At 44.9% G+C, this 27408-nt stretch overlaps 1 protein-coding gene across 5 annotated transcripts; it reads left to right on the forward strand.

The window, feature by feature from the left end:
- Positions 1-6282: 6282 nt before the first annotated feature.
- On the forward strand, positions 6283-26238 carry AMMECR1L (AMMECR1 like). 5 transcript variants are annotated; one of them, XM_005202211.5, is made up of 9 exons: positions 6283-6566; positions 8076-8185; positions 15741-16185; positions 18415-18525; positions 18824-18938; positions 19575-19665; positions 20950-21046; positions 21909-21962; positions 22659-22748. In XM_005202211.5, exons 3-8 carry the CDS (start codon positions 15779-15781, stop codon positions 21934-21936), a joined length of 849 nt encoding a protein of 282 aa, XP_005202268.1. In that variant the 5' UTR covers positions 6283-6566; positions 8076-8185; positions 15741-15778; the 3' UTR covers positions 21937-21962; positions 22659-22748.
- Positions 26239-27408: the final 1170 nt, after the last annotated feature.

Consider the following 27408-nt stretch of genomic DNA (forward strand, 5'->3'; position numbering starts at 1 on the left):
TTCCCCTTCTATTTGCCATGAAGTGATGGGACCAGATGCCATGATCTCAGCTTTTGTTTTGTTTTTTGTTTTTTTATTACTTTCTTTTTTATTTTGTTTTTATTATTATTATTTTTTTTATCTTAGTTTTTTGAATGTCGAGTTTTAAGCCAGCTTTTTTACTCTCCTATTTGACTCCCATCAAGAGGCTCTTTAGTTCCTTTTCACTTTCTGGCATTAGAGTGGTATCATCTGCATATCTGATGCTGTTGATATTTCTCCTAGCAATCTTGATGCCAGCTTGTGATTCATCTAGTCTGGCATTTTCCATGATGTGCTCTGCAGAAGTTAAATAAACAGGGTGACAATATATAGCCCTGTGGTACTCCTTTCCCAATTTTGAACAAGTCAGTTGTTCCATATAAGGTTCTAATGGTTGCTTCTTGACCTGCATAAAGGTTTCTCAAGAGACAGCTAAGATGGTCTGGTATTCCCATCTCTTAAAATTTTTTTCAGTTTTTTGTGATCCACACAAAGGCTTTAATGTAGTCAATAAAGCAAAGGTAGATGTTTTTCTGGAATTCCCTTGCTTTCTCTATGATCCAATGAATGTTGGCAATTTCATCTTTGGTTCATGGATCACAGCCGTGTCGTGGAAAATGGGCTACATAACTCAATGAAGCTATGAGCCATGACATGCAGGGCCACTCAAGACAGACAGGTTATAGTGAAGAGTTCTGACAAAATGTGGTCCACTGAAGAAGGGAATGGCAAACCATTCCAGTCTTCTTGCTGAGAGAACCCTATGAACAGTATGAACAGTTCAGTTCAGATCAGTTGCTCAGTCATGTCTGACCCTTTTCGACCCCATGAAATGCAGCACACCAGGCCTCTCTGTCCATCACCAACTCCCGGAGTTCACCCAAACCCATGTCCATCAAGTCAGTGATGCCATCCAGCCATCTCATCCTCTGTTGTGCCCTTCTCCTCCTGCCCCCAATCCCTCCCAGCATCAGGGTCTTTTGCAATGAGTCAACTCTTCACATGAAGTGGCCAAAGTATTGGAGTTTCAGCTTTAGCATCAGTCCTTCCAATGAACACCCAGGGCTGATCTCCTTTAGAATGGACTGGTTAGATCTTCTTGAAGTCCAAGGACTCTCAAGAGTCTTCTCCAACACCACAGTTGAAAAGCATCAATTCTTTGGCACTCAGCTTTCTTCACAGTCCAACTCTCACATCCATACATGACCACTGGAAAAACCATAGCCTTGACTAGACGGACCTATGAAATCTATAATTCCCATTAATATATCCTGTGAAAACTTATTTCATGGTCACAGGTTGGTAAATGTCTTTGGTGCATCAATGCATTTCCCATTGAAGCTGTACATCCAAAAGAATGCATGTGTTTGCTTTGCAAACTAATTTCATGCTTATTCAACACCCTAATACTAATGAGGCTCACAGTGACAGAGCAATTTTTGACATGTTAACCCTATCATAGCTTTATAAGTATGGTGTTATGGTGTTTTAGTCACTAAGGTGTGTCTGACTCTTGTGACTCCATGGACTGTAGCCTTCCAGGCTTCTCTGTCCATGGGATTTTCCAGGCAAGAATACTGGAGTGGGTTGCCATTTCCTTCTCCAGGGGATCTTCCCAACCCAGGGATCGAACCCACGTCTCCTGCCTTGCAGGCAGACTCTTTACCAACAGGTACAAGGGAAGCTAAAGGGTGTGCTGCCTCCCCATCAGGGAATCGAAGCCTGGTCTCCTGTGTGACAGGCGGGGGTACTCAGCACTATACTAACGAGGACAGCGGCTTTTATAAGTATAAACATTTAAATTCATAGGGACTGCTACAATCCCCATTTTACAGATGATAAAACGAAATCACTAACATACTAACTTGCCCTAGGTCACAGGTGTTCATAGCAGGACTAGAATTTGAAATCATGAAGTCTGATTCCATTCTCTCTTTTTCAAATTATTTTTAAAAAAATTATTTAGTTTTTAAAAGTGCTGCACTCAATACGCCAGCAAATTTGGAAAAGTCAGCAGTGGCCACAGGACTGGAAAAGGTCAGTTTTCATTCCAATCCCAAAGAAAGGCAATGCCAAAGAATGCTCAAACTACCGCACAATTGCACTCATCTCACACGCTAGTAAAGTAATGCTCAAAATTCTCCAAGCCAGGCTTCAGCAATACGTGAACCGTGAACTTCCAGATGTTCAAGCTGGTTTTAGAAAAGGCAGAGAAACCAGAGATCAAATTGTCAACATCTGCTGGATCATCGAAAAAGCAAGAGAGTTCCAGAAAAACATCTATTTCTGCTTTATTGACTATGCCAAAGCCTTTGACTGTGTGGATCACAAGAAACTGTGGAAAATTCTGAAAGAGATGGGAATACCAGACCACCTGACCTGCCTCTTGAGAAACCTATATGTAGGTTGGGAAGCAACAGTTAGAACTGGATATGGAACAACAGACTGGCTCCAAATAGGAAAAGGAGTACATCAAGGCTGTATATTGTCACCCTGCTTATTTAACTTCTATGCAGAGTACATCATGAGAAACGCTGGACTGGAAGAAGCACAAGCTGGAATCAAGCTTGCTGAGAGAAATATCAGTAACCTCAGATATGCAGATGCCACCACCCTTATGGCAGAAAGTGAAGAGGAACTAAGAGCCTCTTGATGAATGTGAAAGAGAGTGAAAAAGTTGGCTTAAAGCTCAACATTCAGAAAACGAAGATCATGGCATCCGGTCCCATCACTTCATGGGAAATAGATGGGGAAACAGTGTCAGACTTTATTTTTTTGGGCTCCAAAATCACTGCAGATGGTGATTGCAGCCATGAAATTAAAAGATGCTTACTCCTTGGAAGGAAAGTTATGACCAACCTAGATAGCATATTCAAAAGCAGAGACATTACTTTGCCAACAAAGGTCCATCTAGTCAAGGCTATGGTTTTTCCAGTAGTCATGTATGGATGTGAGAGTTGGACTGTGAAGAAAGCTGAGCACTGAAGAATTGATGCTTTTGAACTGTGGTGCTGGAGAACTCTTGAGAGTCCCTTGGACTGCAAGGAGATCCAACCAGTCCATTCTAAAGGAATCAGTCCTGGGATTTCTTTGGAAGGAATGATGCTAAAGCTGAAACTCCAGTACTTTGGCCAGCTCATGCGAAGAGTTGACTCATTGGAAAAGACTCTGATGCTGGGAGGGATTAGGGGCAGGAGGAGAAGGGGACGACAGAGGATGAGATGGCTGGATGGAATCACCGACTCGATGGACATTGAGTTTGGGTGAACTCCTGGAGTTGGTGATGGACAGGGAGGTCTGGCGTGCTGCAATTCATGGGGTCGCAAAGTGTCAGACAGGACTGAGAGACTGAATCGAACTGAACTGAAATTTTTTGGTTGTACATGTCTTCGTTGCTATGTAAAGGCTTTCTCTACTTGCACCGCTACTCTTTGTTGTCGCGGTGCATAGGCTTCTCATTGCAGTGGCTTCTCTTGTTGCAGAGCACAGACTCTAGGACATGTGGGCTTCAGTAGCTGCGGCTCCTGGGCTCTAGAGTTGCTGTGCATGGGCTTTAGTTGCTCCGGGGCACATGAGATCCTCTGCACCAGGGATAAAACCCGTGTCCCCTGCATTGGTAGGCGGACTCTTATCCACTGTATTACCAGGGAAGCCCCTCCATTCTCTCGTAATCATTTCAAAAATTGAGATATAATTGACCTATAACATACTTTTTAAAATATTGAGATATAATTGCCATATAGCATTGTATTAATATAAGTTTAAGGTATACAACGTGTTGATTTGACACATTTATATACTGTACTATGATTACCACTAGGAGAGTTAGCTAATGTCTCTATCATGTGACCTAATGATCATTTCTTTTTGTGGTGGAAACAATTAAGATCTAATCTCTTACATTACCATATATTCTTAACCATTCAAGGTCAGAATCATGGAAAGATAGGGAGAGCGACAATTTGATCTGATATTTTGATAGAGGGTATTTTAATAGAGTGGTACAGCAGATTAGGGTGACATTTCAGGACCATGCATAGCACTTGAGCCACTTAGCTCTCTTGTAGTTCCCCTTTCCCAGCTACTAATATATTACCTTCCCACTGCTTTCTGGTTTTCTTCTTCACTTAATCATTCAGGCTACAAATTATTGTATGCCTACTGTGTACCAGGTTTCTGAATTATGTGCGAGAGATGAGACAATAAGACACAGGCCCTTCCACATTTACGGCATAAATTGCTCTCATTTCTTCCTTGTTCCTAATCCTAATTTCACTGTTTATTTTTTGCACCAGTTCAGACTGTTGATTGCTGATGTGAGGTGACCCCAAAGTGACCTTTTAAAAAGTCCTAACCCTTTGCCTTTTGGGCTCAGTAAACAACAGAAATAGTATATGGGTCCTACTTCTCAGTAAAAAGCCTTTTCACAGCTCAAGGCGAGGTTTTTGTTTTTGTTTTTTTTAATTTGAGAGTGTTTCAGACCCAACCTGGTTCCATCATTTACCTCCTGGCAGCTTGATAACCAGGGCGCAATAACTTCCTTATCTGTGGATTACTCAGTGACAATATAGTACCACCCCGGGAGCAACAGACTGAGGCCCTTTTCCAGATGCCTTGTTTTAAAACTTTCAGTTGGAAAGACCTTCACTATGTGAAACTTATTGCGATTATTTAAAGTCAATATCTGGTCTTCTTCAGAAACCAACAAACAAATGACCTCTGGCTTGCTGCCTCCTGATTTTGGCTCTAGACCATGGGATTATTTAATTTGGAGTTTTTCAGTCTGACAAGTGGTTAGAAACTGGCCAACGTGGGCCTCAACGACAGATAAGTGCGTCAAAACTGACAGGAATTATGAAGACTGCTATAGATGGCTTAAAAAAAAAAATCGACCTCCTGTTCTGCAAGGCATCATCGTCTCTTCTTCCCACTGCTGCGCTTTGCCAGGTTTTCTGAGAGTGCCAGGTCTGAGAGGCACCAATAACTCTGTTTCCTCGGTTTTTGCTGCGTACAGGTAATTAAGCTAAAAGTCTGTAGTAGGAGATCTTATTATGCTTTAGTACATTACGCATTCCAGAGCAGAAGGTTTTTGCTGGAAAGCTTCACTGTTAAGATATGATTTGCATTTTTTACTAGATACTTGTCTTTGCTCCTTGAGGACAAACACGTTAGGATTCCTTTGTGCATAAACAAAACTGTGGGCTTGACTGTGTGTTTTTAGCAAGACTGGAAATGCTTTAAAACAGAGCATGCTTTTGCTGCAGAGCCTAAACTATTTGGTTAAGGTGAGGGAGCAAGGCAGAAATAAGACTTTTTGTGCAACTCCATCTGTAATTAAAATGAGTGCTAAGTCATCATATGAAATAGCAAATATTTGCAATTACAACTATTTACTCCTAATTTTTAAAAACTGGTTTTTGTAGTGCTCTTTTTGAGGCCCCTGCCCTGCCAGTACTGAGGAATGTTCTTAGTCGACCTACTGAATTAAGCCTGTACTGTGGGCAATTCTACCTGCGTGGTCTCCAGACTGGGACGCAGCGGGTCAAGACAGAGATGGGCTGTTGGCCCATATGGTTTGCTCTTTTTCATCCATGAGGAGACTGGCCCAGAGCCTGGAACATCTATCCCGTGGATCTGGCCAGAGCCAGGGGGTCGCCTTTATTTAAAGCTGGTCTGACCTGCCCCTTCCTGGCTGCTTTCTAAGGCTGCGGCTCGGTCGGGGGAAGCGACGCGCGCCAGGACGCTTGGGTTCTAACGCGAGAGAGGGCGGAGCTGCGAGGCCGCAGCACCCGGGCACCCGGCTGGCATACCCAGCTGGCACTTAGGCCTTGTCCCGGCGGACAATGCCGCCCAGCCGGCCGCACTACAACTCCCGGCGCGCTCCGAACTCGCTCGCAGAAGCCAAGGGGACCCGGCGTGCTCTGCGCCGGCCAGCCTGACAGCCCAGCGCACCCCTCGGCCCGCTCAACGACCTGAGGGGAACCAGCGTGCAAACCTCCTCTCGCGCCTTACTGTCCTCCCCTCTTTATTCCAACTGCCTGAGATTCGGCCACAAGAATAGGAAGCAGTCTCCTAAATTCAACCCCGTAGAGTCGGAGCCAGCCAATAAAGTACGCAGAGTCAGGCCACGTGACAGTAGCGGGGCGGTGCTCCGGCGGCCCCCTAATCTCTATGGTTTTGGCGCCTCGCTAGAGGGCGTGTGGTCCACTGGAGGACTCCCTACATTCTTCCTCCATTACCTCACTGCCTCCGGTGGCTGCTGGGATACCGGAAGACTCGGGTCCCGACTCGGCTCAGTCCTCCAGCTGCCCGGGGAATACCTCTAGCAGTTCTTCCCCGCCGCCACCGCCGCCCCGCAGCTTCCTCCTCCGCCCGCCCCCTGCCGGCCTTCTTGGCCCCGCCCCGTCCGCGCCGCGCGTCCGGCCCGCCCGCGGCCCGCTTCTCTCGGGAGCCCCCACCCAGGCGCATGGCTCCATGAAGCAGGAGGAGGAGGCAGAGCGCGAGAGGTCCCGTCTGCCCCGGCTACGTCTGGGCCAGGAGAAAAGGTGGGAAACTCGGTCCGCGCCGCGCCCTCTTCCCCCGCCCCGCCGGGCCGCCCTCTCTCGCTCTGCCACCGTGCCCTCCGGGCCTCCTCACTCCGCGGCGACTGGAGGGGCCGGGGAGCGGGCCCCCCGGGTTCGGGGCGAGGGTCCCGGGGCAGCGTGGGGAGGGGGCTCCCGAGCGGCCGGGGAGGGAGGCGGCAGGCTGGGCCTGCGGGCCGCGTGTGCCCACCGGGGGGCGGGCGGGTCGGGAGACGCGCTGGGGAGGGGGTGGGCTGACGCCCCTGCCCCGGGCCGCGAGGAGAGGCCGGGCGAGGCCAGGCGAGGCTCCCACTCTTTTCTCCACTCCCTCCTGGAAACAGTCTCGGGTCGTGTAAAGTTTGGTGGTCTCCGGCGCCGCCTGGCGGCCCTTGCCCCCCGTCCCGGCGCCCCCTCCCCCGCTTGGCGTCTGGATTCCACCCCCGCGGCTCGGCCTCAGCTGCCCTACCCGTCGCTGGGTCGTCTCCCGATTCCTCCTAGCGCCCCGCGCTTTCCTTCCATCACCTTTTTCTTACCTTTTACCTTTCTCTCTGCCCGCTTGGCCCCTCCCCGCTCTGGTCTCTCCTCTCCCCTCTGTATCTCGCCCTTTCTTTGGTAAACTCTTTAACACGCACGCTCTCGCCTTTCATTAATCTTTTTTTTTTTTTAAACCCCACTTTCATTCTGTCCTTCCTTACCCACCCAAAGCCCCTATTTCCACCTGATATTCTGTGGGTTTTATTCCTCCCTCCTTCCCAGGCTGTGGATTTTGCCCTTCATTACTTGCCCTCCTCCGTTCCCTGTCCTGATCTGAACTCCTCACTTTGCCACACTCTCTCACCCTTATCCCTCTGGGCCTATCCTCTTTCACTGCCCTCTCCTTGGATAGAGTGGGTGGGGCCTGGAGTCTCCTGTTTACATCTTTGGGAATAACTCATATCTACTACTGGGGGGTGGGGAGAGTTGGTGAGATTATGAAAAAATTTATGCCAGCCTAAGAGTAATGATGACTGACTGTTACCAACAGTTATCATCTCCTTCTGGGATAACAAGATGGCCTGTCCTCAGGACCCTGACATGCTGTCCAGTAATCCTTCAGCGCCATGTTTGCAGAGAATTTGGGAGTCTTGTTTGTAGTCTGAAACCAGTAGAAAACTTTGAGATGGTGTATCTTGGCCTGAGAGCAACTTCTGATCTAAATTAGTGGTGGAGGAAGTTTTAATGTGTGTTTCATGTTCAGGTTCAATAAAACCTTTAATCTTCCCTTGTCCTCCCTTCTTGGTGTTGACCTCAGGAACGAGGTGGTTTACTGCAGGGGGCTGCCCTTGCCACCTTATATTTAGATTTTGAAATGTTTTGACTTAAGGAAAACCTGTTCCTTAGCTTTTTTTTTTTTCCTTCCTAGAAATTACTCTGTTGTAGTGCTTTCAAAAACCATCTCTTACCTCCTCACTGCCTTGGTTTTGTTCACTCACTGCACCTGCATTTCCATCTTAGGTACAGGAAGAAGGAATGGAATCAGAAGGAAGAAAATTCATTTCAGAGACAAAATAGCTCCCCTCCTCTGTTATAGCTGTTCCCCTGACAGTACAAACTCTCTGCTTTCAGTGAGTATTACCTTGGACATACTTAGAATGGAATTGTGTTGCTTTTAGTTTTTGTCTTCTCTTGCTTTTAGGTCTGTGCTTGGACTAGAATATATGTTTACTTTGTTCATTTCTGTTTTTCTACTTACATGAGTGTCCTAAACTTGATGAATCCTTCCACTTCCGCTTGCTCGCTTTTAAAATAATTTTAATTGGTAAAAAACGAGTTTATTTTCCATAACCCTATTAGAGTAACTTAGATGGTTTTGTAGCATTACACTTACCCTTGGGTTGCATAAAGGTTCGCCTCCCGCCCCTTCCCAAACTATTTAAAGACAAAGATCTTAACTCAGAGGTTAATACAGTTTCTATCAAGGTCAATGATCAGATGTCTTCCATATGGTTATAATTTTCAGAGAATTTTGGAACATTTTGCCCTAAATCTGCTAGTGTGATACTGTTTTCTTAAAAATAACTAAAATTTTACATGTAAACAGAGTTCTGGGAAATTTTTTATTACTGCTGGGTCTTCTCTGATGGTATGCAAACACTTGTAAAAAAGTTTTTCAGAATGCTTCATATCTTATTGGAGCCTCACAGTCTATCTGTGAGCAGGCTGGGGACAAATATTTTCATTTTACAAATGAAAGAACTGAGGCCCAGAAAGATCTGGCATTCTGCCATAGCTCACATAGTTAAGGGAGGGGATCTAAAAAGAAAACAAAACATTTGATTTCTTATATTCATGTTTTTCCTTAAGCTAAGTTCACACGAAGGTGTATAGTATTGTGTGTTTTTCTAAATCTGTAAATTTAAAAAGCAGTTGTATAGGCAGATCTGTTTTTCTCAGGGAAAATTTTTACACAGCAAATGTTTCAGATATGTATGTGTGTATGATTGGCTTTCAGAAATACAGAGATGATTATTTGGAATAATGTCCAGAATGTTTTGTGGGTCTTTCATCTGACTATTTCTTGGAATAGTTCCTTAAGTAGGCCAGAATATAGCTTACGTGCCATTTCATACTCAAATAATTATTAAATTGAATTTCAGTTCACTTCTGTGTCACAAAGGAAACAGCAGTCTGTTCCCCTCTGTGTAAATTTGGTTTGAATAGACATCTGGACACTAGTAATAACAGAAGAAAATGCAGAGAACCCCTCCCCCCTTTTTCTGCCTTTTTCCTACTTCCCAAGTCTGTTTTGTTGTTGTTGCTGTTGTTGTTAAAAGGTCATGCCCCTGAATAGCTGTTTTGAATTTTGTCATCCAAAGGTGAACCTATTTTTTTTTCCTACCTCCTAGCCTTTCTAGATATTTTTATCTAGAAAATTATTATTGGTTATTGGAAATCTAACTGTTTTGACTCGGTAGTTCTGTTAGTACTCAATATATATCAAGATTTCTGTAATAGTAGTGTATTTAGTAAATTTAGTTTCTTTTTGTTATATGGCTTCAAACTTAAAGGAGGACGTTTGTAGAATAGAACTGCACAGCTGTAAGCCCAATATTCCTTATACTTCCTGGCATCTCACAATGAAAAGATCAATGGATGACTTATTAGAAGTATGGGTCCCCAAAGAGGAAAAGCATCAAGGTCATTAGAATAATAACCCCATATTAATAGTAATAGTAGACGCTTTAATAAATAGTAGTTCTGTGCCAGAGATCAGCTAGATGTTTTTCACGTCTTACTCAGTGAATGCTCACAGAGAAACCCTCTGTGGTAGTAGGAGCCTACATCCAGAGACGGACAGCCTGCCTGAGTCTGCACAGCCTGTACCTGCTAAATCAGATTTGGGATTTGAGCCTAGATGGTGACCCCGAAGCCTGGACTCTGTCCTCTGAGGGTGGGAGCTGCTCTGGGAAGGCATCAGCTTGTTGTTTTCAGCGGACTTTGGAGCCTTGGAAGGGACCCCCAGTGAGGGAAGAAGGCCCTCCTGCCCAGCCAGCCGTGTCTGTCAGGATGCCCTCGCACCCTCCCCTCAGCACTGGTCTCCACATCTTGTTTATAAATATCAGCAATTTATGACACATCATTTCCATTAACTTCTGAAATTGTAAATTGCCCTCCTGACAAATAATGCTTTTAAAGTGCTCCATCATTTAAAAAAAGTAGGAAAGTTCTTGTCACATGCAGTTTAGAAACTAGGCACGGCGTTTGAAAGGAAAGCCTTGAGCAACCTACAGGTAAGCAGCCCCTGAGGCCAAGCCTAGGACTGACCAACTGCTGTGATTTGGCAGAGAACAGCTACCAGTATAAACCAAACCACGAAGTTAGTGTAGGGGGTGTTTGACCTGATTTTTAGCATGAAGTTAGTGTAGGGGATATTTGACCTGATTTTTAGAATGAATGGTCCACATTAGCTATCCGTTTTGCTTGAATTAAACCACGCCTTGGTTTGGGCTGAGTAGAATTGACGTTGTTGATAAGAATAGATACTTGTATTTCAGTCACCTTCGGCTTCTGACACACTCAACAGTCAGCCCCTCGCGGTGGAACAGAGTAAAGATCAGGCTGTTCCATAAATACTCGTTTTATTAGAAAGGCTAACTTAAATGAAGTTGCTGGGAGATCTGTAAATAAGATTGTTGATGTGTGTACCATATGCAGGACGCTGGGTTAAGTGTTGTGGGGGAAAAAAAACAGAAATGCAGCCCAGCTTCTGCGACTGAAGGTACTGGTGAGTTCAGCCCCGGCTGGAATTCAGGCGGCTTTGTACCCACTCACCTTCCCCTCAGGCCGCAAAGGTGCCTCATGAGGGTCAGGATCCCTTGAGCACTGTGTGTCAGATAAAGGGCATGGTGACTTTCAACACTGAGAACAACTTCACTGGACACTTGCTAGGTTAGGAGGCCTTAAGAGGTGAAACAGTGACTCCTGTTATTTCCTCCAGCTCTTTGTGGAAGTATGGGTATTGTCTCCATCTGGTAGAAATCCAGTTTTAACTAGCTTGTTCTCATTGTTTGTTCTAAAGTAGACGGAGTGTAGGAAAATGACATCACTATTATAGGCCCTTAAAATGGCCCTGAGGTTAGCTTGAGGTTAGCCAGCTGAAGGCTCCAGAAGGGTCTCTGTGGTATATGTGTTTATAAAGCAAGGATTTTTACCTGATTCCAGTTACTTCAGATGAACCAACTTGACAGTAGCCATTCGGTTACTCCCATGACCGTTGCTGGTAGTTTTTATGACGTTTTGGGGAAGCGTGAGAACAAAGGCATAGTTTTCTAAGAGAGGTAGAATATGTATGTCCTTAGGGGTATTTTTAGTCGGTCACAGCAGGTTAGTCTATTGCATTGAAAGTATTCTGAGGGATCTTACACTGTGCCCTCAGAAACAGAGCTGTTGGAGAATCAATGTCTTTTGTCACTGTGGGACGGTCCTGGGAGCCAGGTCTGGGACACTTAGTTGTGGTGAGGAAGGCACTGGCACCCCACTCCAGTACTCTTGCCTGGAACATCCCATGGACGGAGGAGCCTGGAAGGCTGCAGTCCATGGGGTCGCTGAGGGTCGGACACGACTGAGCGACTTCACTTTTGCTTTTCACTTTCATACATTGGAGAAGGCAGTGGCAGCCCACTCCAGTGTTCTTGCCTGGAGAATCCCAGGGACGGGGGAGCCTGGTGGGCTGCCGTCTTTGGGGTCGCGCAGGGTCGGACACGACTGAAGCGGCTTAGCAGTAGCAGCAGCCCACTTTGTTGGGTTAGGAGAGTCTCACTGAGAGGGAGACCTGATGGAGTGGATAGGCAGTGGTTGCTATGTAAATAAAAGTACTCACTACCAGCACCTGTTTAGTTAATATTTGCTTTACGCTGACATACACGTAAAATTTTGGCCCATTTAAAAAACAAACCTTAAATAATTCAGTAGGGTGAGGGAGATGGAGTAAGTAGGCTGTGGATGAAATAAGTTTGGCCCTTTGTTGAAAATTATTAAAGCTGAGTATTGGGTTCATTATACTCTTTTACTTTATGTTTGAAGTTTTCTATAGATTTAAGTTTTATGGAATAAATTTTAAAAAATGCCTTCTAATATAGTTTTGATGCAGAAAGTCTCTAACTCTGCCTTTAGTCACTAATTGAGAATATTGATTGAATTGTTTGTTTAGTGGCCTCCAGAGAAAACTTGGTCCTGAGGATCCACAAGGTTTGGGTTGGCTCTGTTGATTACAAATCACAGTTGGGGATGGTGTGGGTGAATTGCTAAATGTAATCTCTTGGTATGCCCCCCTACAGAGCACTGGTTGTGCATTATGGGTAGGCCAGGGGTCACCAGCTACAGGCCTCGGACCAGTACCTCCTGTCAGATCAGCGGTGGCATTGGATTAAAAATAAAGTGCACGATAAATGTGTTTGAATTGTCCTGAAACCAGTCCTGGGCCAGAAAGATTGGGGACCACTGGTGTAGGCAGAATCTTCCTGAGCTTGACCTCACCTGCCTTGGCGTGGTTTGAAAACCCACTGCTCTGTTACGGGGTGTTTCACCCATCAGAGAGCTGATGGCACCTTGGGAGGAACACCTGAGTTACCACTATCTCATGACATTTCTCTCTTCCTTCAAGCGGCCTGTGGTATAAGGAGAATGAGGAAGGATTTCTTTTTTTAACTTACTGTTATTTCATCCCTTCTCTTTGCTTCTTTGAACGTTGGGACTCTAGAGGCAGAGCCTCAGGGCCCTATTGGTGCTGCTAAAGCTCTAGCTCTCGAGACAAGGTCCCTCTGCTTCGTTGAACACATGCCCTAAAGCCTCTGCCCACAGTTAGGCCAAGGAGGACAGTCAAGTGAGGGCTCGGAGGCCAGTGTCACTCGTTGTGGATGCAAGTGACTACGGCAGGGGCACTGGTCGTTGTCAAGGTGATAGCAGAGCTTTGGGCTTAGGTTTTGGTTTTTTCCCCCTGCTCCTCCTTTTTTTTTAAATTATGTTGGCTGCACTGTCTTTGTTGCGTCTTGAGGGGATTCTCTGGTTGTGGTGTGGGAGGCCTTCTCTCGTAGAGCACGGGCTCTAGAGCCTGCAGGCTCACTAGTGCAGTGCACAAGCTTAGTTGCTCGGAGGCATGTGGGAATCTTAGTTCCCCGACTGTGGGTCAAACCCATATCCCCTGAATTGGAAGGTGGGTTCTTAACCACTGGTCCACCAGGGAAGTCAGCTTCCCTCGGCTCCATTTTTATGGGCAAAATTTTGCAAGCTATTCTTTTAGTTTTCAGTATACCCTTGATTTTTTTTTTTTTTTAATCACGCCCTTAGCAAAGGGACTGAATCCAGTGAATATTATTGGCAGGCTTCGTTCTTGTTTGTGGCATGGTGGGAAGACCCAAGCCTTGTAGTCTGACAGGTAGATTGTGGTCCAAATACTGACTCTGCCACTCAGTGGCAGTTAATGGCACCTAGTGCCACTCAGTGGCAGAGTGTTTTTCTTATTAAACCTAAGTTTCCTCCTTTGTAAAATGATTGTAATATCCTTGCTGGGTGGTTCTGAGGATTAAGTGAAATCCTATTTAAAGAGCATCTGTTCGGTGCTCTAAGCCTTGAGTGTGCAGCAAAGTCCTAGCCTTCCCAGAGTCTCCCCCTCTGGGGGGAGCAGTCAGATGAGAGCCCAGATGATAAGAGCAGCTAACTTTATGCCAGAAACTGTATGGAAGCACTTCACATAGAATAAACTCACTTCTCCTAACAGCCCCATGAAGCAATTCCCAGTTTGCTGAAACTGAGGCATAGAGAGGTTAATCCTGGAGGAATCACATGTGAACCCAGGCCATTTGAGTCTGGAGGCAGCATTTTTAACCAGGACCTCCTGCTCCCTCTCTTAACAGTCTGAACAAGACAGTGATATCCACACTTAGAATCATTGGAGGTTTTAGTGTATCACATGCATGAGGCTTTCTCAAAAAGAAGCCTGTTGCAAGCTAGACATCGAAATGTGCAAACCGTTACTCCTCTGCTAGAGACAACTTTCTTCCGAAGAATTGTCCTAATACAAAAATATGTATTTTGTTAGGGATCAGGATATATCAGAAACAAATGCAGTATTTGTGAAATTTTTGTATCTCATTCAATCTAAAGTGACAAGTTGTGTTTGTAGAAATAACGGCATTGGAAACGAGTATGCACTTACCTAATTTTATTTAAAAGATTGTACACATTACAACCAAAATACTATACAATACAGTAGAGTAGTGCCTAAAAAGGCAATTATGTACTGCGTGTTCAAATTACAGAGAAAATTTTAGATGAAAATTACATATTTTGAGTAGGAGGCTAAAACTAAGTGAAAAGTGAAAGTGAAGTCGCTCAGTCGTGTCCGACTCTTTGTGACCCCATGGACTGCAGCCTACCAGGCTCCTCCGTCCATGGGATTTTGGACCCCATGGAGTAGGTTGCCATTTCCTTCTCTAGGGGATCTTCCCAACCCAGGGATCAAACCTGGGTCTCCCGCACTACAGGCAGATGCTTTACCGTCTGAGCCACCAGGGAAGCCCTTAAAAAAAAAACCAACATGTAGTGATTTGTGAAAAAACAAAGTACATTTTTCTCAAGTTAGCAGGATTTTAACTTTGGTATTATCAACATTGAAATAACTAGGATCTATTTTCATGAGTCTCAATTATTGAGATAGATAACAGAAAGAATCTTGGTCATGTTACAGCTATATATCTTTACCTTGGGCTTCTTAAGAAAAAGAATTTAATGGAAAAAGATTCCTTCCTTCCCTTTATCAGCTGGAACTCTGGTTTGCTGGCCCATCTAATGCCACATTTTGTCAGACTGATGGCTTTGCATCTCTGCCTTGCTGTGACAGGGCAGAAATGACTACCTCACAAAAGGACTGAAGCTTGGGTCATTTGTGTGAATAAAGGTTTCTGCTTGGTTGTAGCTTTTTTGAATGGGGTCTTGAAAGTATAGAAGTGTAGAAATTGGAGTACGTTCAGAGGCGAACCAAAGAAAATAGGACCGCAGGATTGTGTGAGGACGGAAGGCGGGCGGTCGCCTTGTGTTAGCGCACTCTCGCCAGAGCAGCGGCTGCTCTCCATCCTCACAGAGGTCCGGAGCTAAAGTCACACAGCTAAGTTGAGGTTAGTGATGGGGGAAATGCGGAAAGGATGTGGTTAACAAGGAAAAACATGAAAGTTCCTCTGGGGTTCTTTAGAAACAGAGTGGTTCAATTTGGAGCCTGTAGAAATGTAGAGAAAGCGTCCTGATGAAGAGCCTGCCAGGTCAGGTGCAGTCTTTCAGTCAGTCTCCAAGTGTCCCCATTCGCCTGCAGACCGGCTGCCACTCTACCCTTCTTTCTGCCTGAGGAGACCTGGGCAAGAGGGAGCTGTCTTTGGCCTGCCTCCATCCATGATGGTCATAACCTTTATGGAAAGTGAAAAATAGCTTCCCCTCAGGTAACGGTTGGGCGTCCCTGGTCTGGAATGCAGGCTCTTCCAGCCCACTGGTCTGACACCCTTTGTGAGCAGTGTGACCTGTGTGAGAAAGAACTCGATGACTCCTACCCCTTCCATGTAGAGCCTTTCTCTGATTTTTGTGTTCTTGTAACTAACGTTTGAATTAACGCTTGGGTGTTCTCCTTTGGATTAGGGTTCTGCAGCATTCCGGACCTCAAGCACTGAATCAGGATGGGAAAAAGACGTTGTGTCCCTCCACTTGAGCCCAAGCTGGCAGCAGGTTGTTGTGGGGTCAAGAAGCCTAAGTTATCTGGAAGTGGAACGCACAGTCACGGGAACCAGTCCACAACTGTCCCCGGCTCTAGTTCAGGACCTCTTCAAAACCACCAGCATGTGGATGGCAGCAGTGGTCGGGAGAATGTGTCGGACTTAACTCTGGGACCTGGAAACTCTCCCATCACACGAATGAATCCCGCATCGGGAGCGCTGAGCCCTCTCCCCCGGCCCAATGGAACTGCCAACACCACCAAGAACCTGGTGGTGACCGCAGAGATGTGCTGCTACTGCTTTGATGTCCTCTACTGTCACCTCTATGGCTTCCCGCAGCCACGACTTCCTAGGTTCACCAATGACCCCTAGTGAGTAAAGCAGTCACGCGCTGGGGACGGTGACAAAGGCATGGCACCCTCTTTCCAGGGTTATTTTCTTGCAACGGTCTTCTACTTATAAAAAGCTTTAACATGGTTTGGGCAAAGGTTAATGGGAAAAGAATGATGAAAAATATCCAGACAATATCCAGAATATCAAAAGTGGATACTAGGCTACGTTTGAAGGAGTTATTGGCTTATTGTTAAAGTTACATTCTGGGAATCAAGAGGGTTTTGATTTTGCTTGTCTTTTGGTTTCATATGGCAGTGGGTAGCTCATTCAGACCCTCATGTGGAGAAGTCACACCACCACACCATTGCACACCCAGGCATTGCTGAAATCCGAGTGAACTACCAGTGTCTGAGGGCCAGGCTGGAGACGACGAGCTCATTCAAGAGTCTCATAACTTACTGTCAGTCCCATGGGGCTGCCAGCACCCCACCAAGAATGTCAGAATTTGTTTTGATGTTTTTAGTTCAAGACTGTCCCAAGTTCCCGTGAGGTGTTAGTGACTTAAATAAGGAATATGTGTATGTAAAGGGTGAAGTCAAGTGAAGAAAGGCATGCTAAGGCTTGCTTTCTCAGAACTGGAGGCAGCTTTGAGGTGCATTTAAAGAGCAGTGCTGCTTTTTAATTTTTTTAGGAGGTGCTTTTAGAGGACTCACTAAGAACTGTTCGTGCCATACTGAGGGCTGCGTGGGGAATAGACAGGCATGAAGAAATAGTCCTTGCTCTCAGGAGACTTGAATAGACAGATCACACACAACAGCTAAACCGGGTGTGCCTCACAGTGTCTGGGCAGAAGTAGAGGGGAAGTTAGTATGTGATTGTGTCAGAGGAAAGGAATGAGAAAATGTGCTCGCTTTTTAGGGAAGTATTCCCATGTGACATCTGTGGACAGAAAAGTCCTAACTAAGTAGATGGAGAGTCTGAGCCTTGACCTGAGTGGGATTAGGTGCGTCCCTTGCAGGAGAGGGACACAGACTTTGAAGAGTAGGTGGTGACCACAGCTTTGTAGGCTGTGGGGACAGTGGAATTGGAAGGGTTTTTGAGTAGGTTTTGAAACATTAACTTTGGCTGGTGCTGTTCAGGTGTTTTACTGAAAGGAAAAGATGGGTAGGTGGGAGATCTTGCCTTGTAATAATGATCAAAGGTAACTTTAAAGATGTAAGTTGCTTTTTAGCAGTGTTAACTCAAGAATCTTAAGACGTAAAGGCATAGGAACATGGAAGAATTTTCAGAAGAGGAGGCAGCCCCGTAACATGTGTCTAAATATCTATTACTGTCTATTTGATGTAGCCTAATGGAACATGACTTTGGCCTAGAAAGTGGTAACTTCTGCTGAAAATAAGCTTTAAAAAAAAAAAAATTATTATTTATTTTTGACTGCATTGGATCTTAGTTGCAGCCTGTGGGATTCTCTCTCGTTGTGACACTCAAGGTTTAATTGTCCCTCAGCACGTGGGATCTTAGTTCCCCAACTAGGGATCAAACTCATGTTTACTGCATTGGAACACAGATTCTTAGCCACTGGAACACTAGGAAAATCCCAGAATAAGCCTTTTTTTAAAAAATTCATTTATTGGCTGTGTTGGGTCTTAGTTGAGGCACATGGGATCTTCATTGCATCATCCAGGATATTTTGTGCGGTGAACAGACTCTAGTTGTGCTGCTCTGGCGCAGTAGTTGTGACAGGCAGGCTTGTTGCATGTGGGATTGAACCCATAACCCCTGCGTTGCCTGGCGTATTCTTAACCATCAGGGAAGTCCACAGAATAAACTTTCTCGGAGACTTTTTTTTTTCTGGAATTTATAAACAGAAGAGACAGAAATAATGATGGGTGCAGTATGGGGTTGAGGGGAGAAGGTGTGCATGCTATGTCTTCAGGAAGGATGGAACTGGGAGACAGAGACACAGAGAAAGAGGGTAAACAGGAGGAGGAAGATGTGGAGAACTAGCAGAGAGAGTCCTGAGCAGAGGAGGAAGGAAACAGTGTGTCCATGCGGAGTGGAGCGGAGCTGAGAGCAGGGGCTGCAGGAGCCTCTCCCTGAGCCTCGTGGCCACTTCTTCTCCATCTCCACCTTGGGGCCGCACGGCGCCCGGAGGCCGCAGCCTTCCAGACAGCCCACATCAGAGAACAGTCGTGTTGGGGAAGAACAGGCAGACAGGGATAAAGCCAAGGTTTTCTTCTCTGATTGCTGCGTGCTTGCTCTTTCAGTCCACTCTTTGTGACATGGAAGACAGGGCGGGACAAGCGGCTTCGTGGCTGCATTGGGACCTTCTCAGCCATGAATCTTCATTCAGGACTCAGGGAATACACGCTAACCAGGTAATGACACCACACGTGAGATGGGTAGATTATTTGTAAAATTTGAAAATAACTGCCTGTTTCTTCTGAGTGGTGAAGCTTGAGTGTTTCTTTTTGATAGTCAGGAGCTGTGGGGGCTTTAATCTGGTGAGTCACTTAGCAGTTCAAGTGTAGACAGTAGCATCATGTTGTATTTAGCATGTTCGTGCTGATGGGTAGTGAATGTTTTCTGCAGAGCTCAAGAGCCGTAAACTTTCAGGCTTATGATATTGGCTCCCAATTCCGGAGCAGCCTCACTCATGTTTTCTGTCCCCTCCAGTGCACTTAAGGACAGCCGATTTCCCCCCCTGACCCGAGAGGAGCTGCCTAAACTTTTCTGCTCTGTCTCCCTCCTTACTAACTTTGAGGATGCCAGTGATTACCTGGACTGGGAGGTGAGAACAGCCGCATTTGGAACTCTGCATCTCTCGTTGCATTTGGGTTCGGGTTAGTACATGGTAATGTATCTCCTTCATTGAGCAAGGGTATAAGCATGTGAGAGCCGAGGTCAGAGGCAGTTGTGGGCAACCTGGGTGACAGGAAAGATACTTTGATATTAGAAGCAGAAAGAAATCCCTTTCTTACCAGCCTACTCTCTCCCACATCCTTTTCCCACGTCTAATAAATAATGGGATAAAGGAGAACATTCCTGATTCTTCTTGGTAAGCCCTTGAATAAATGTTGTTATTACGAGCCACATGTGAAAAGTCAGGAATCCTGATCAAATCCTGTAGCCTGTTCTTGAATATTAAAGGTGGAATATTCATGATTATTGGATGCGTTATTGAGAGAATTGATGTATGTAGCCTCCATAGTCTCAGCGAGGTGGCTCCACATAGAGTCTCCCTTTCCCTGAAGCAGCAGTTTCTTCAGCTTCTATGCCTGAGAGAGAGTCAGTCGTGAAAAGTATGAGGCTCCCTTTTTCTCAGCCCTGGGTCAAGCTGGTCAGGGGACAGTGTCAATTTACATGAGGATAATTGAAGTTCCATTAGAGTAAGTAAACAGCATTTATTGGTTGTGTGTTTTTGTAGGTTGGGGTCCATGGGATTCGAATTGAATTCATCAATGAAAAAGGCGTCAAACGTACAGCCACTTACTTACCTGAGGTTGCGAAGGAACAAGGTGAGTTCGACAAATGGAGTGATACCCTCCACAGTGTTGTCAGGCAGAGGGCAGGGGAGTGGGCTGTGCTGCCTTTCAGTGCAGCGTGACTGCGTATGAGTGGCGGGCTTTCTTTCCATATCTATCAAATTCTTACAGAATAAGAAACTCCCCAAAAGAGCTAGGAGGGAAAAGGGGTAAATACTTGTCAGGTAATCTGTTTCACTTACTTTCAATGAGTAGTAGTATTTCTTGGCCCCAAAACTGCAGTGGTAATTGTAGAAAAAAAGAACTCAGTTGTTCCTACAGTGGGACACTAAAGGTAGGAAGTAGGCTGGGCAGGTTTTCTCTTTAAGAATATTTAGAAGAATACCTTAAAATGGTGCTTATGCATTCTGCAGTGTACAACCCAATTTTCTTTCTTTTTTGGAACTAGTCTTTTTTTAAAAAATAATATCTAGTAGTTAGGTATGAAACTGAAATAGAGGAAAATACTGAGTTCAGTATATCAATGAACTGATTATGTGGAGAGGGATTGCCTTGCTGGTTCCTGTCACGGAAAGCAGTGGGGATATGGCTTAAAAAAGAGGAAGCCTTTTAGCCACCTCTTTGAGGTCATAAATCTGGCATTTCTGTCCAAGGAGATGGACCAGGAACATTTCCTAATAGTGAGATGTGATGATGATTTAGGTAAATAATTAAACACTTCTTTCTATTTGGAAACTGATTGGGAAAATTAAAATCAAGGCACCTACTGAAGTGATTTATGGAGTTCTGTTTGGTTTTCAATTTGATATATTTGGTTGTATCTGGTGAAAATATTTCTAGAACAACACAGCAGTAGATGTGCAACAACTTTCCCATCCTTCCCAAGGGAATAGCTTCTGTCCTGCTGTCGAGCCTCTAGTAGAAAACGACTCCTAGAAATCATCAAGATGCACGTGAAGGAATGCAAGCTGCAGAATATGAATTCTCCTTTCTCCCAGAGCAGCCCTGGTTACAGCACTAGGCCAACTAAGTTGGGACCATATTTGCTTCTAGATAGTTGTCCTGGGATCATACCTGACAGGAAAGACTCAGAAGAAGAGGAAGGCCACTGACGGTGTGTGCTGGGCATCCTCGCACGTCTCTGGCTCTCCTTGGACTGCCAGTGAGGCAGACAGGACTCCGGGATGTGGGGGCCACACCCAGCCTGCCCTGCCCCCAGCGGGTCCAGCTGCTGCCCTCCTGTCACTGTGTTAGGGCACTGCCTGCCTGGTTTGGTGTCAGTGCTCACTGACCTCTGTGTGCCCGTCTTCTCCTCAGACTGGGATCAGATCCAGACGATAGATTCCTTGCTCAGGAAAGGTGGCTTTAAGGCTCCAATTACCAGTGAATTCAGAAAAACCATCAAACTCACCAGGTAAGCCACTGTCTCATTTTCCTTGTCATTTTAACTTAGTTGGGGTTGGATGGAAGATACTTTTGATAGACAGGGGAAGAGAAAAATGTTCCCTGCTAATGTCTCCAAACCAAAGAAGTATATGTGAGGTTGAAGCTCTGAGGAAGCAGTGGCAGAGAAGGCAGAGATTCCCCAGCATCCTGGGCGTCTCCACAGCTCAGCTGATGGCATAGTGGGGGCAGAGTAGCTGCTGAACAATCGTGGGTGTCTTTGCCAGACCCACTTGTTGGGAGGCTGAGTGGGAAAGCTGAAAGCAGGGGAAAAGGCTCTTAATAACAGAAGTCCTGGATCAGTCGAAGTCACCACATGCAGTCAGGTGGCGTGTTGATGGACTAGTAACAAGGAAACGCCTCTGCCTGTTAGGAGCAAGTACGTCTGTGGGGGGTTCTATAGTAAAATCTGTAGGAACTGGACCCTAAATCCCAGCTCCACCACTTCCAGCTGTGTGACTTGGGCCTCTCTGAGCAGAAAAAAAAAAGCCTGCCTTGGGGTTGAGTGTGGTAAGGTAATGTGTGCAGAAATTCTAGTCTGGGGCCAGGCAGTATTGTAGGTGGTCAGTAGGTGTCGGTTCTCTTCCCATCCCTATTGAAATTGGAAATCCTGAGAGGTGTAGCTTCTGTGGGTTTGTGTGGGCCTCTGTTGGCCTCTTCATCTGTAAAATGCTGAATAATCATGTAGTAACCTCACAGGTCTATTTGGAAGATAACCCCATGTTTTTGAAATGCTTTGGATTCCAAAAAAGAAAAATCTTCAAATACAAAGCATTATTATTATCATTATTATTATAATTTATTTGAACAGCCATTTCCCTGTCAAAATTCAGGAATAATCACCTTGCAGTGGAGGAGTGATTACAGAGGGAAAGAGATGGCTCTGGGTAAGGATTGTCACACCCAGCTCCTGTGGTCTGTAGTAGGCTCCATAGGTTTGTAACACCCCATGCTTCGCATCCTGACTCATGGCTCTTTTTAGAGCAAGGCCAAAGTGCTATGAATTCTGTTCTGATGACCCTGTGATATATGATATGGCACATTCATCTGGGAAGTGAGACCCAGGATCTTTTAACCTGCTTCATCAGAATTTGACCCAGAATTAGGTATCTGTGCCCCTTTTAGTTATAAATAACTTGTTTGTTGCTTTTCTGCAAGTTGAAGTTGCATTTCTGTCAAATTTATCACATTTTAACCTGAAATAGATAATGCATTTTACACTGGGCATTGGTGCAGCCATCTTCCCGTCTGCCACCCATATAATTTGACCTTGAAATTCTTCATCCAGACCCTAGTAGCAGATTGCTTAAGAGCAGCCTAATGATAAGCATATGAAGTGTTTAAAGGTGGGATGTGCAGAAAACATTCTCAGGGGTGGACTGTGACTGTGCTTTTTCATCTTGTTCATTTGTAATAACAACACTGTTTTCTTGTGCTGTCTTTCATTTTCTGTAAGTAAGATTGCTCTTGGTCTTCCATTTTATTCTTTGAAAATGTGGAATAAGCTTTTGGTTTACTCTGCTGCGTGATTTTAAAATGAAGTATTGGGGGTTCCTAACACCCTTTCCTGTTTCCTTACACAGGTACCGAAGTGAGAAGGTGACAATCAGTTATGCAGAGTATATAGCTTCTCGACAGCATTGTTTCCAGAATGGCACTCTTCATGCCCCGCCCCTCTACAATCATTACTCCTGACACACGGCTGCATGACCAGTCACACCCCCCCGTGGCCACCAATGGCTATGACATCATTGGAGCAGATGCCTCCTCTTCCTGGTCCAGTTACTTCTATTACTGCACCATTTTATGATGCTAGCTTCCGTTGCCAAGTCTGCCTCCAGCTGACTGAGGTGGGAGGGGGGGCTTATACTGAATGAAACAGAACTTGAGGGCCCAAGCCTTATCTCAGCCTTTCCTCAATACGGGGTTCCGTTGGACTGGGGCTCCTCCATGCCTAGTGAGAATTCCATGTGGGCTCAGAAGACTTGGGCATGCAGGTGCCGCTGCTGATGTGCTGCCTGTGTGTCGGACACACAGTGGAAGCTGGAATTGATGGTCCATGAAGGCTTACCCCACACACACCTGCAGCCTCCCCAGATCAAGTAGGTGTATTCCCCTGGCAGTCTGGGCAACGGAGACCAACAAGAAACATTTTTAGGTTGTTTTAAATTCCTTTTTTTAAACTTGCAGTTTATTGCGTACTGAGAGTTGATCACAACCTCCATGCTTCATAAGCGGACGCCATGTTAGGGTCAAACGTGGGCACCATGAGTCCTCCGTGGCTCCTGGACAGAGACCCACCTCAAGATCAGAAGCCCTTTGGATGGCGTTGCAGATCTCATTGCTCAATTAGCCTCGAAGGTTCTAATTCTCATCCCACTCTCAGTTGGATTTTCTGGCACTCTTCCTGCATCGAGTCTTCTGGGACTGAACCAAGCTCTGTGGTTTGGCCTGCTGAGGATGGACTGGGATGCCTGCGGGAGGTCCTGATGGCATCACTGCACGCAGTGTCAAGGGAGAGACCTCTTCCTTACCACCTGGCTACCTCACTCCTCTACTGGTAGCAGTGCCTATAGCTGGATCTAGGTTCTCAGAGACGTTCCAACAAGCACTTGGGTTGGGTTTTAGAAGGATACGTCGTCATAGGAGAGAATCCAGGGTCTCCAAGCTGTTTTTCTTTTCAGGCAAACATCCTGAGAGACCTTTAAGCAGAGGAGTTCCTTTTTCTAGTTTGCCTGTAGAAGTGGGAAAACTGTTAATGTTTCAGTCCTTTATGGGGACTTTAGACAAAGCTGTGTAATTAAACAAGGTGAATCTTTATCTTGCCTAACAGGCTGGGAAAACATCACCCCACTGTGGCAGAGTTCCAAATAGCTTGTTTTGTTTTAGGTCATTCATACTTTCATGTGGCATATTTCCCTTTCCCATTTTTGCTGATTCCAAATAGCTGTCAGCAGGTTTCTCCTTCCTCTTGCCTATTCTTCACTCATATGGTGGCAAAGTTCATAGAAGTTGGGAATTTGGAAGATGCTTTGACAACGTTGTCACAGAGGCACTGCTGAAGTGATTCACAGGGAGAGGTGGCCAGTTGGAAGAAAAGACCCTCCAGGTGATACACTGGTTTCCAACAATATGCTTAGAGAACTCTAAAGTGGATTGGGTGTCAACCCAGTGAACACAATGTTTTGATTTAATTTATTTTTAATGTTTATGTGGTAGTGGTGTGGCTTTCCGAAATGGGCAAATATTCAAGCAAAAGATCTTTTGAGTTTTCTTCTGCCAGGAGCGGGGGGCGGGGGGAGCAGGGACAGTCTGAGGAATGACACATGCTTTTCTAGGCATAGCAGTCCTGTTTCTTGAAGAGAGGGGTTAGGGAGAGCAGTGTGCTTGGCACCATCCTCTGCTGCTGTTAAGGATGTGGAATGTGCAAGGGAAGCGTGGGCTGATGTCCAGGTGTGTGGGCCAGGCTCCAGCACCAGCTCGCTGCTGGGCACACTCCCACATCCTGCCACCTTTCCCTCGCAGTGTTAATGAAAACAGGCTTCTGAAGATGAAGGAGTTGTTTCATGATTTCCTGCTGCTGAGAATAATAAATGTCTTGTTACAAACAAATGTGACGACAGTTACTTATAGGTGCCATGGATTGATGTCAGGGTGGTCAGCTCTGGACTAAACCACCCACCTCCAATTTGTACAACAGTATTGATACATAGGGCTACACTCATTACTGTTCAAGTCTTCTATGTTAAAAGTTGTGTTTAATTTCTAAAGTTTAAAAAAAGCAAAAAAAATGGTGCTAAACTTTCACCCCTGAGCACGCTCAGTGAGACTGGTCATGCAAGCATTTACAGTGCCATGCTCTTTCAAGCCTATTTTTTCTTGTAGAAATGTTGCCCTATTTGTCTTTCCCAGTGTATAGTATTTTTTTTTTTTTAATTTTATTGAGGGTGGGGTAGGAAACCTGCCATTTAAGAAAAAAACAAAATTTAAAACCCCAGGAAATGGGGGGAAAAAAATCAGTGCACAAGAATCGGGCTTAAGCCCAGAACCACACTGAAGTGGGCTCAGTGGTTTTTGGAGTGAAGAAGCCTTACTCCCCGCACATTCCCTTATGCTCCCATCCGAGTCCAGCCATGGAGATGCTCGGGTTCCTCTGACTTTAGTAAGAGGACTCAGGAGTCGACCAAGGAAAACTGTTTGGCCCTGTGAGGAATGGCACTCAGTGTCTGTCCTGAATGGAGCCTAGTCAGGAAGTGGTCTGGAAATAAATGGTCATGGTCACCTTATGAAGATGTGTGGCAGGTGGCTCTCAGGAAAAATACTAAGTCTGGATCATCCATATGGCAGCTTTGCGTAGGGAAATGACAACTCCGAACTGGAACTGACCTGCCTTCCATGTTGCTTGACCAAAGCAGTGATGAGGGTGGCCAGTATATGTAGTGTGAGTGGTAGGTTTAAAGAGAAGGGAATGTTTTCTGCTCAGTGTTTCCTTTGTCCTTGGACTGCTCAAGCTGAACAGTAACCACTGTTTTTAAGGGACCAGCCCACTGTGGCTGGTTTGGTTCGGAGTTCGTTTCATCCCTAGCTGTGAGTGCCTTTCGGTCTGGAAAGTTGGCTTGTCTCATAATACCCACAGCTAGGACATTCTGTAATTTCGAATTGTCCTTGTTCTTCATTAAAAGAGAATGTCTTTGATCACTAGAGTTTATCAGTGTTGGATTGTTTCCACTGTGAGATTCTTAAACTTTTTCGCTTCATAATATTAAAGCAACTCATGTTAGAGACCATTTCAACACGAAAGGTTTGTAGTTCAGACATTACATATATTTTATTGTTTATAATAAAAATCATCTATACAGAAGTCCTGGGTGTTAATATTTGCACAAGCTCTGTTTTCCATGGTATGTTAACACCTACAATTTCACTAACTGTTGATGTTATTTTCTATTGAGATCCTGGAACCTAGGGAGCTATTTGTTCTTTTTGTTTATTTTCATTCTTATTTCCCTGAAGCAAGAGACTTTGTATGGCCTTCAGTGCAAAGACTTTAGACCAATTCTTTGTATTACACTTGGTTGCCTCTTGGCTATATAACTTCTGAGTGCAAATCATTGAACTCTTTAACAAAGTATTGTAGAGAATAAATCATAATGGGTAAAAATTGTTCTTTGTCTTGTCTTTTTTTTTTTTTTTTGAATAGTAGATAGTAGTACTTTTTGAATAGTCATTATTTAGAGATAGCCAACCTGATCATATTTATTCAACCTGCATATTTTTGTATGGTGTTGAACCTCAATTACCTTTCATTTTTATATTTTTTTTGTGGTTGCTAGCAGTACCACTGGTTTTTTAAGAGCCAAATTTTCTGAACTAAGATTCATAGTTCTTAGATTTTCCAGTGAGACTGACCTTGCCCAGAAAGCTACAACCTGAAAGGGGGTCGTGGGGAAATGCTCAAATTTAAGATAATTCATGAGGTTAACTAACCCAACAGTGACCCTGGGACATTGTGTGGTCTGACCTAAAGGAAAATATTTCTTAGTTTTGGATGGCCCAGAAAGGATAAGGTGTGTTTGGCGAAAATAGCAAGGAATAACTTCACACTTTACATTCATATACTGATATTGTTAGTCTTCGGCTGAAATTATTTGCATGGGTGTAATTTTTTTTAAGATACCCAGATCCTCATCCCTGATTCTTGGCCACAGGTGTACATTATCAGGGTTAGATGATTTTGGAAATAGATTACAACTGATCTAAACCGACTGGGGTGATAACTCCAGAGTGTGTGAGAGGGATTTTGCTCCTGCAAGAGAAATTATGGTTCTAGAGTAGTATTTCATGTTTGTAATACCACCTGTAGTTAAACGGCATGGAAATCCATGTCTTTGTTGTTGTTTTTTTGTGGTAGTAATATAGAAGTGTTAGTTACATCTGACTCTCTGACCCCATGGACTCACATATAACATAAAATTCGCCATTTTAACCATTCTGTTGTTTGAGAAATGTTAACTAAGCCATGTGGTCAGAAATCAGAGTTCTTATCAGGATGGAGGAGGTGCTCCAAGTCTGCTCTAAATCTGCTTCCAGATAAATCTAGGGTCTGTGACCTTGGCTTGAATATCTGCCTTTGAAAGGCACTCACTGGGCTGGTTGAAGAACTTGACTCTGAGCCAATACAGTACAAAGAACCATAGTAGCTCTTGAGGAACTTAATGATCTCTTTCTCTGTATCTTCTGTCACTCTCTTTTATGATGGAAACTAAGTCCAGATCTTGCATGAGCTACTCTTACGTGAGCTCTTCTTTGGTACGGCTGTAGGACTGATTCATC

This window comes from Bos taurus, chromosome 2 (assembly GCF_002263795.3).
Source record: "Bos taurus isolate L1 Dominette 01449 registration number 42190680 breed Hereford chromosome 2, ARS-UCD2.0, whole genome shotgun sequence".
In the NCBI taxonomy this organism is placed as follows: domain Eukaryota; kingdom Metazoa; phylum Chordata; class Mammalia; order Artiodactyla; family Bovidae; genus Bos; species Bos taurus.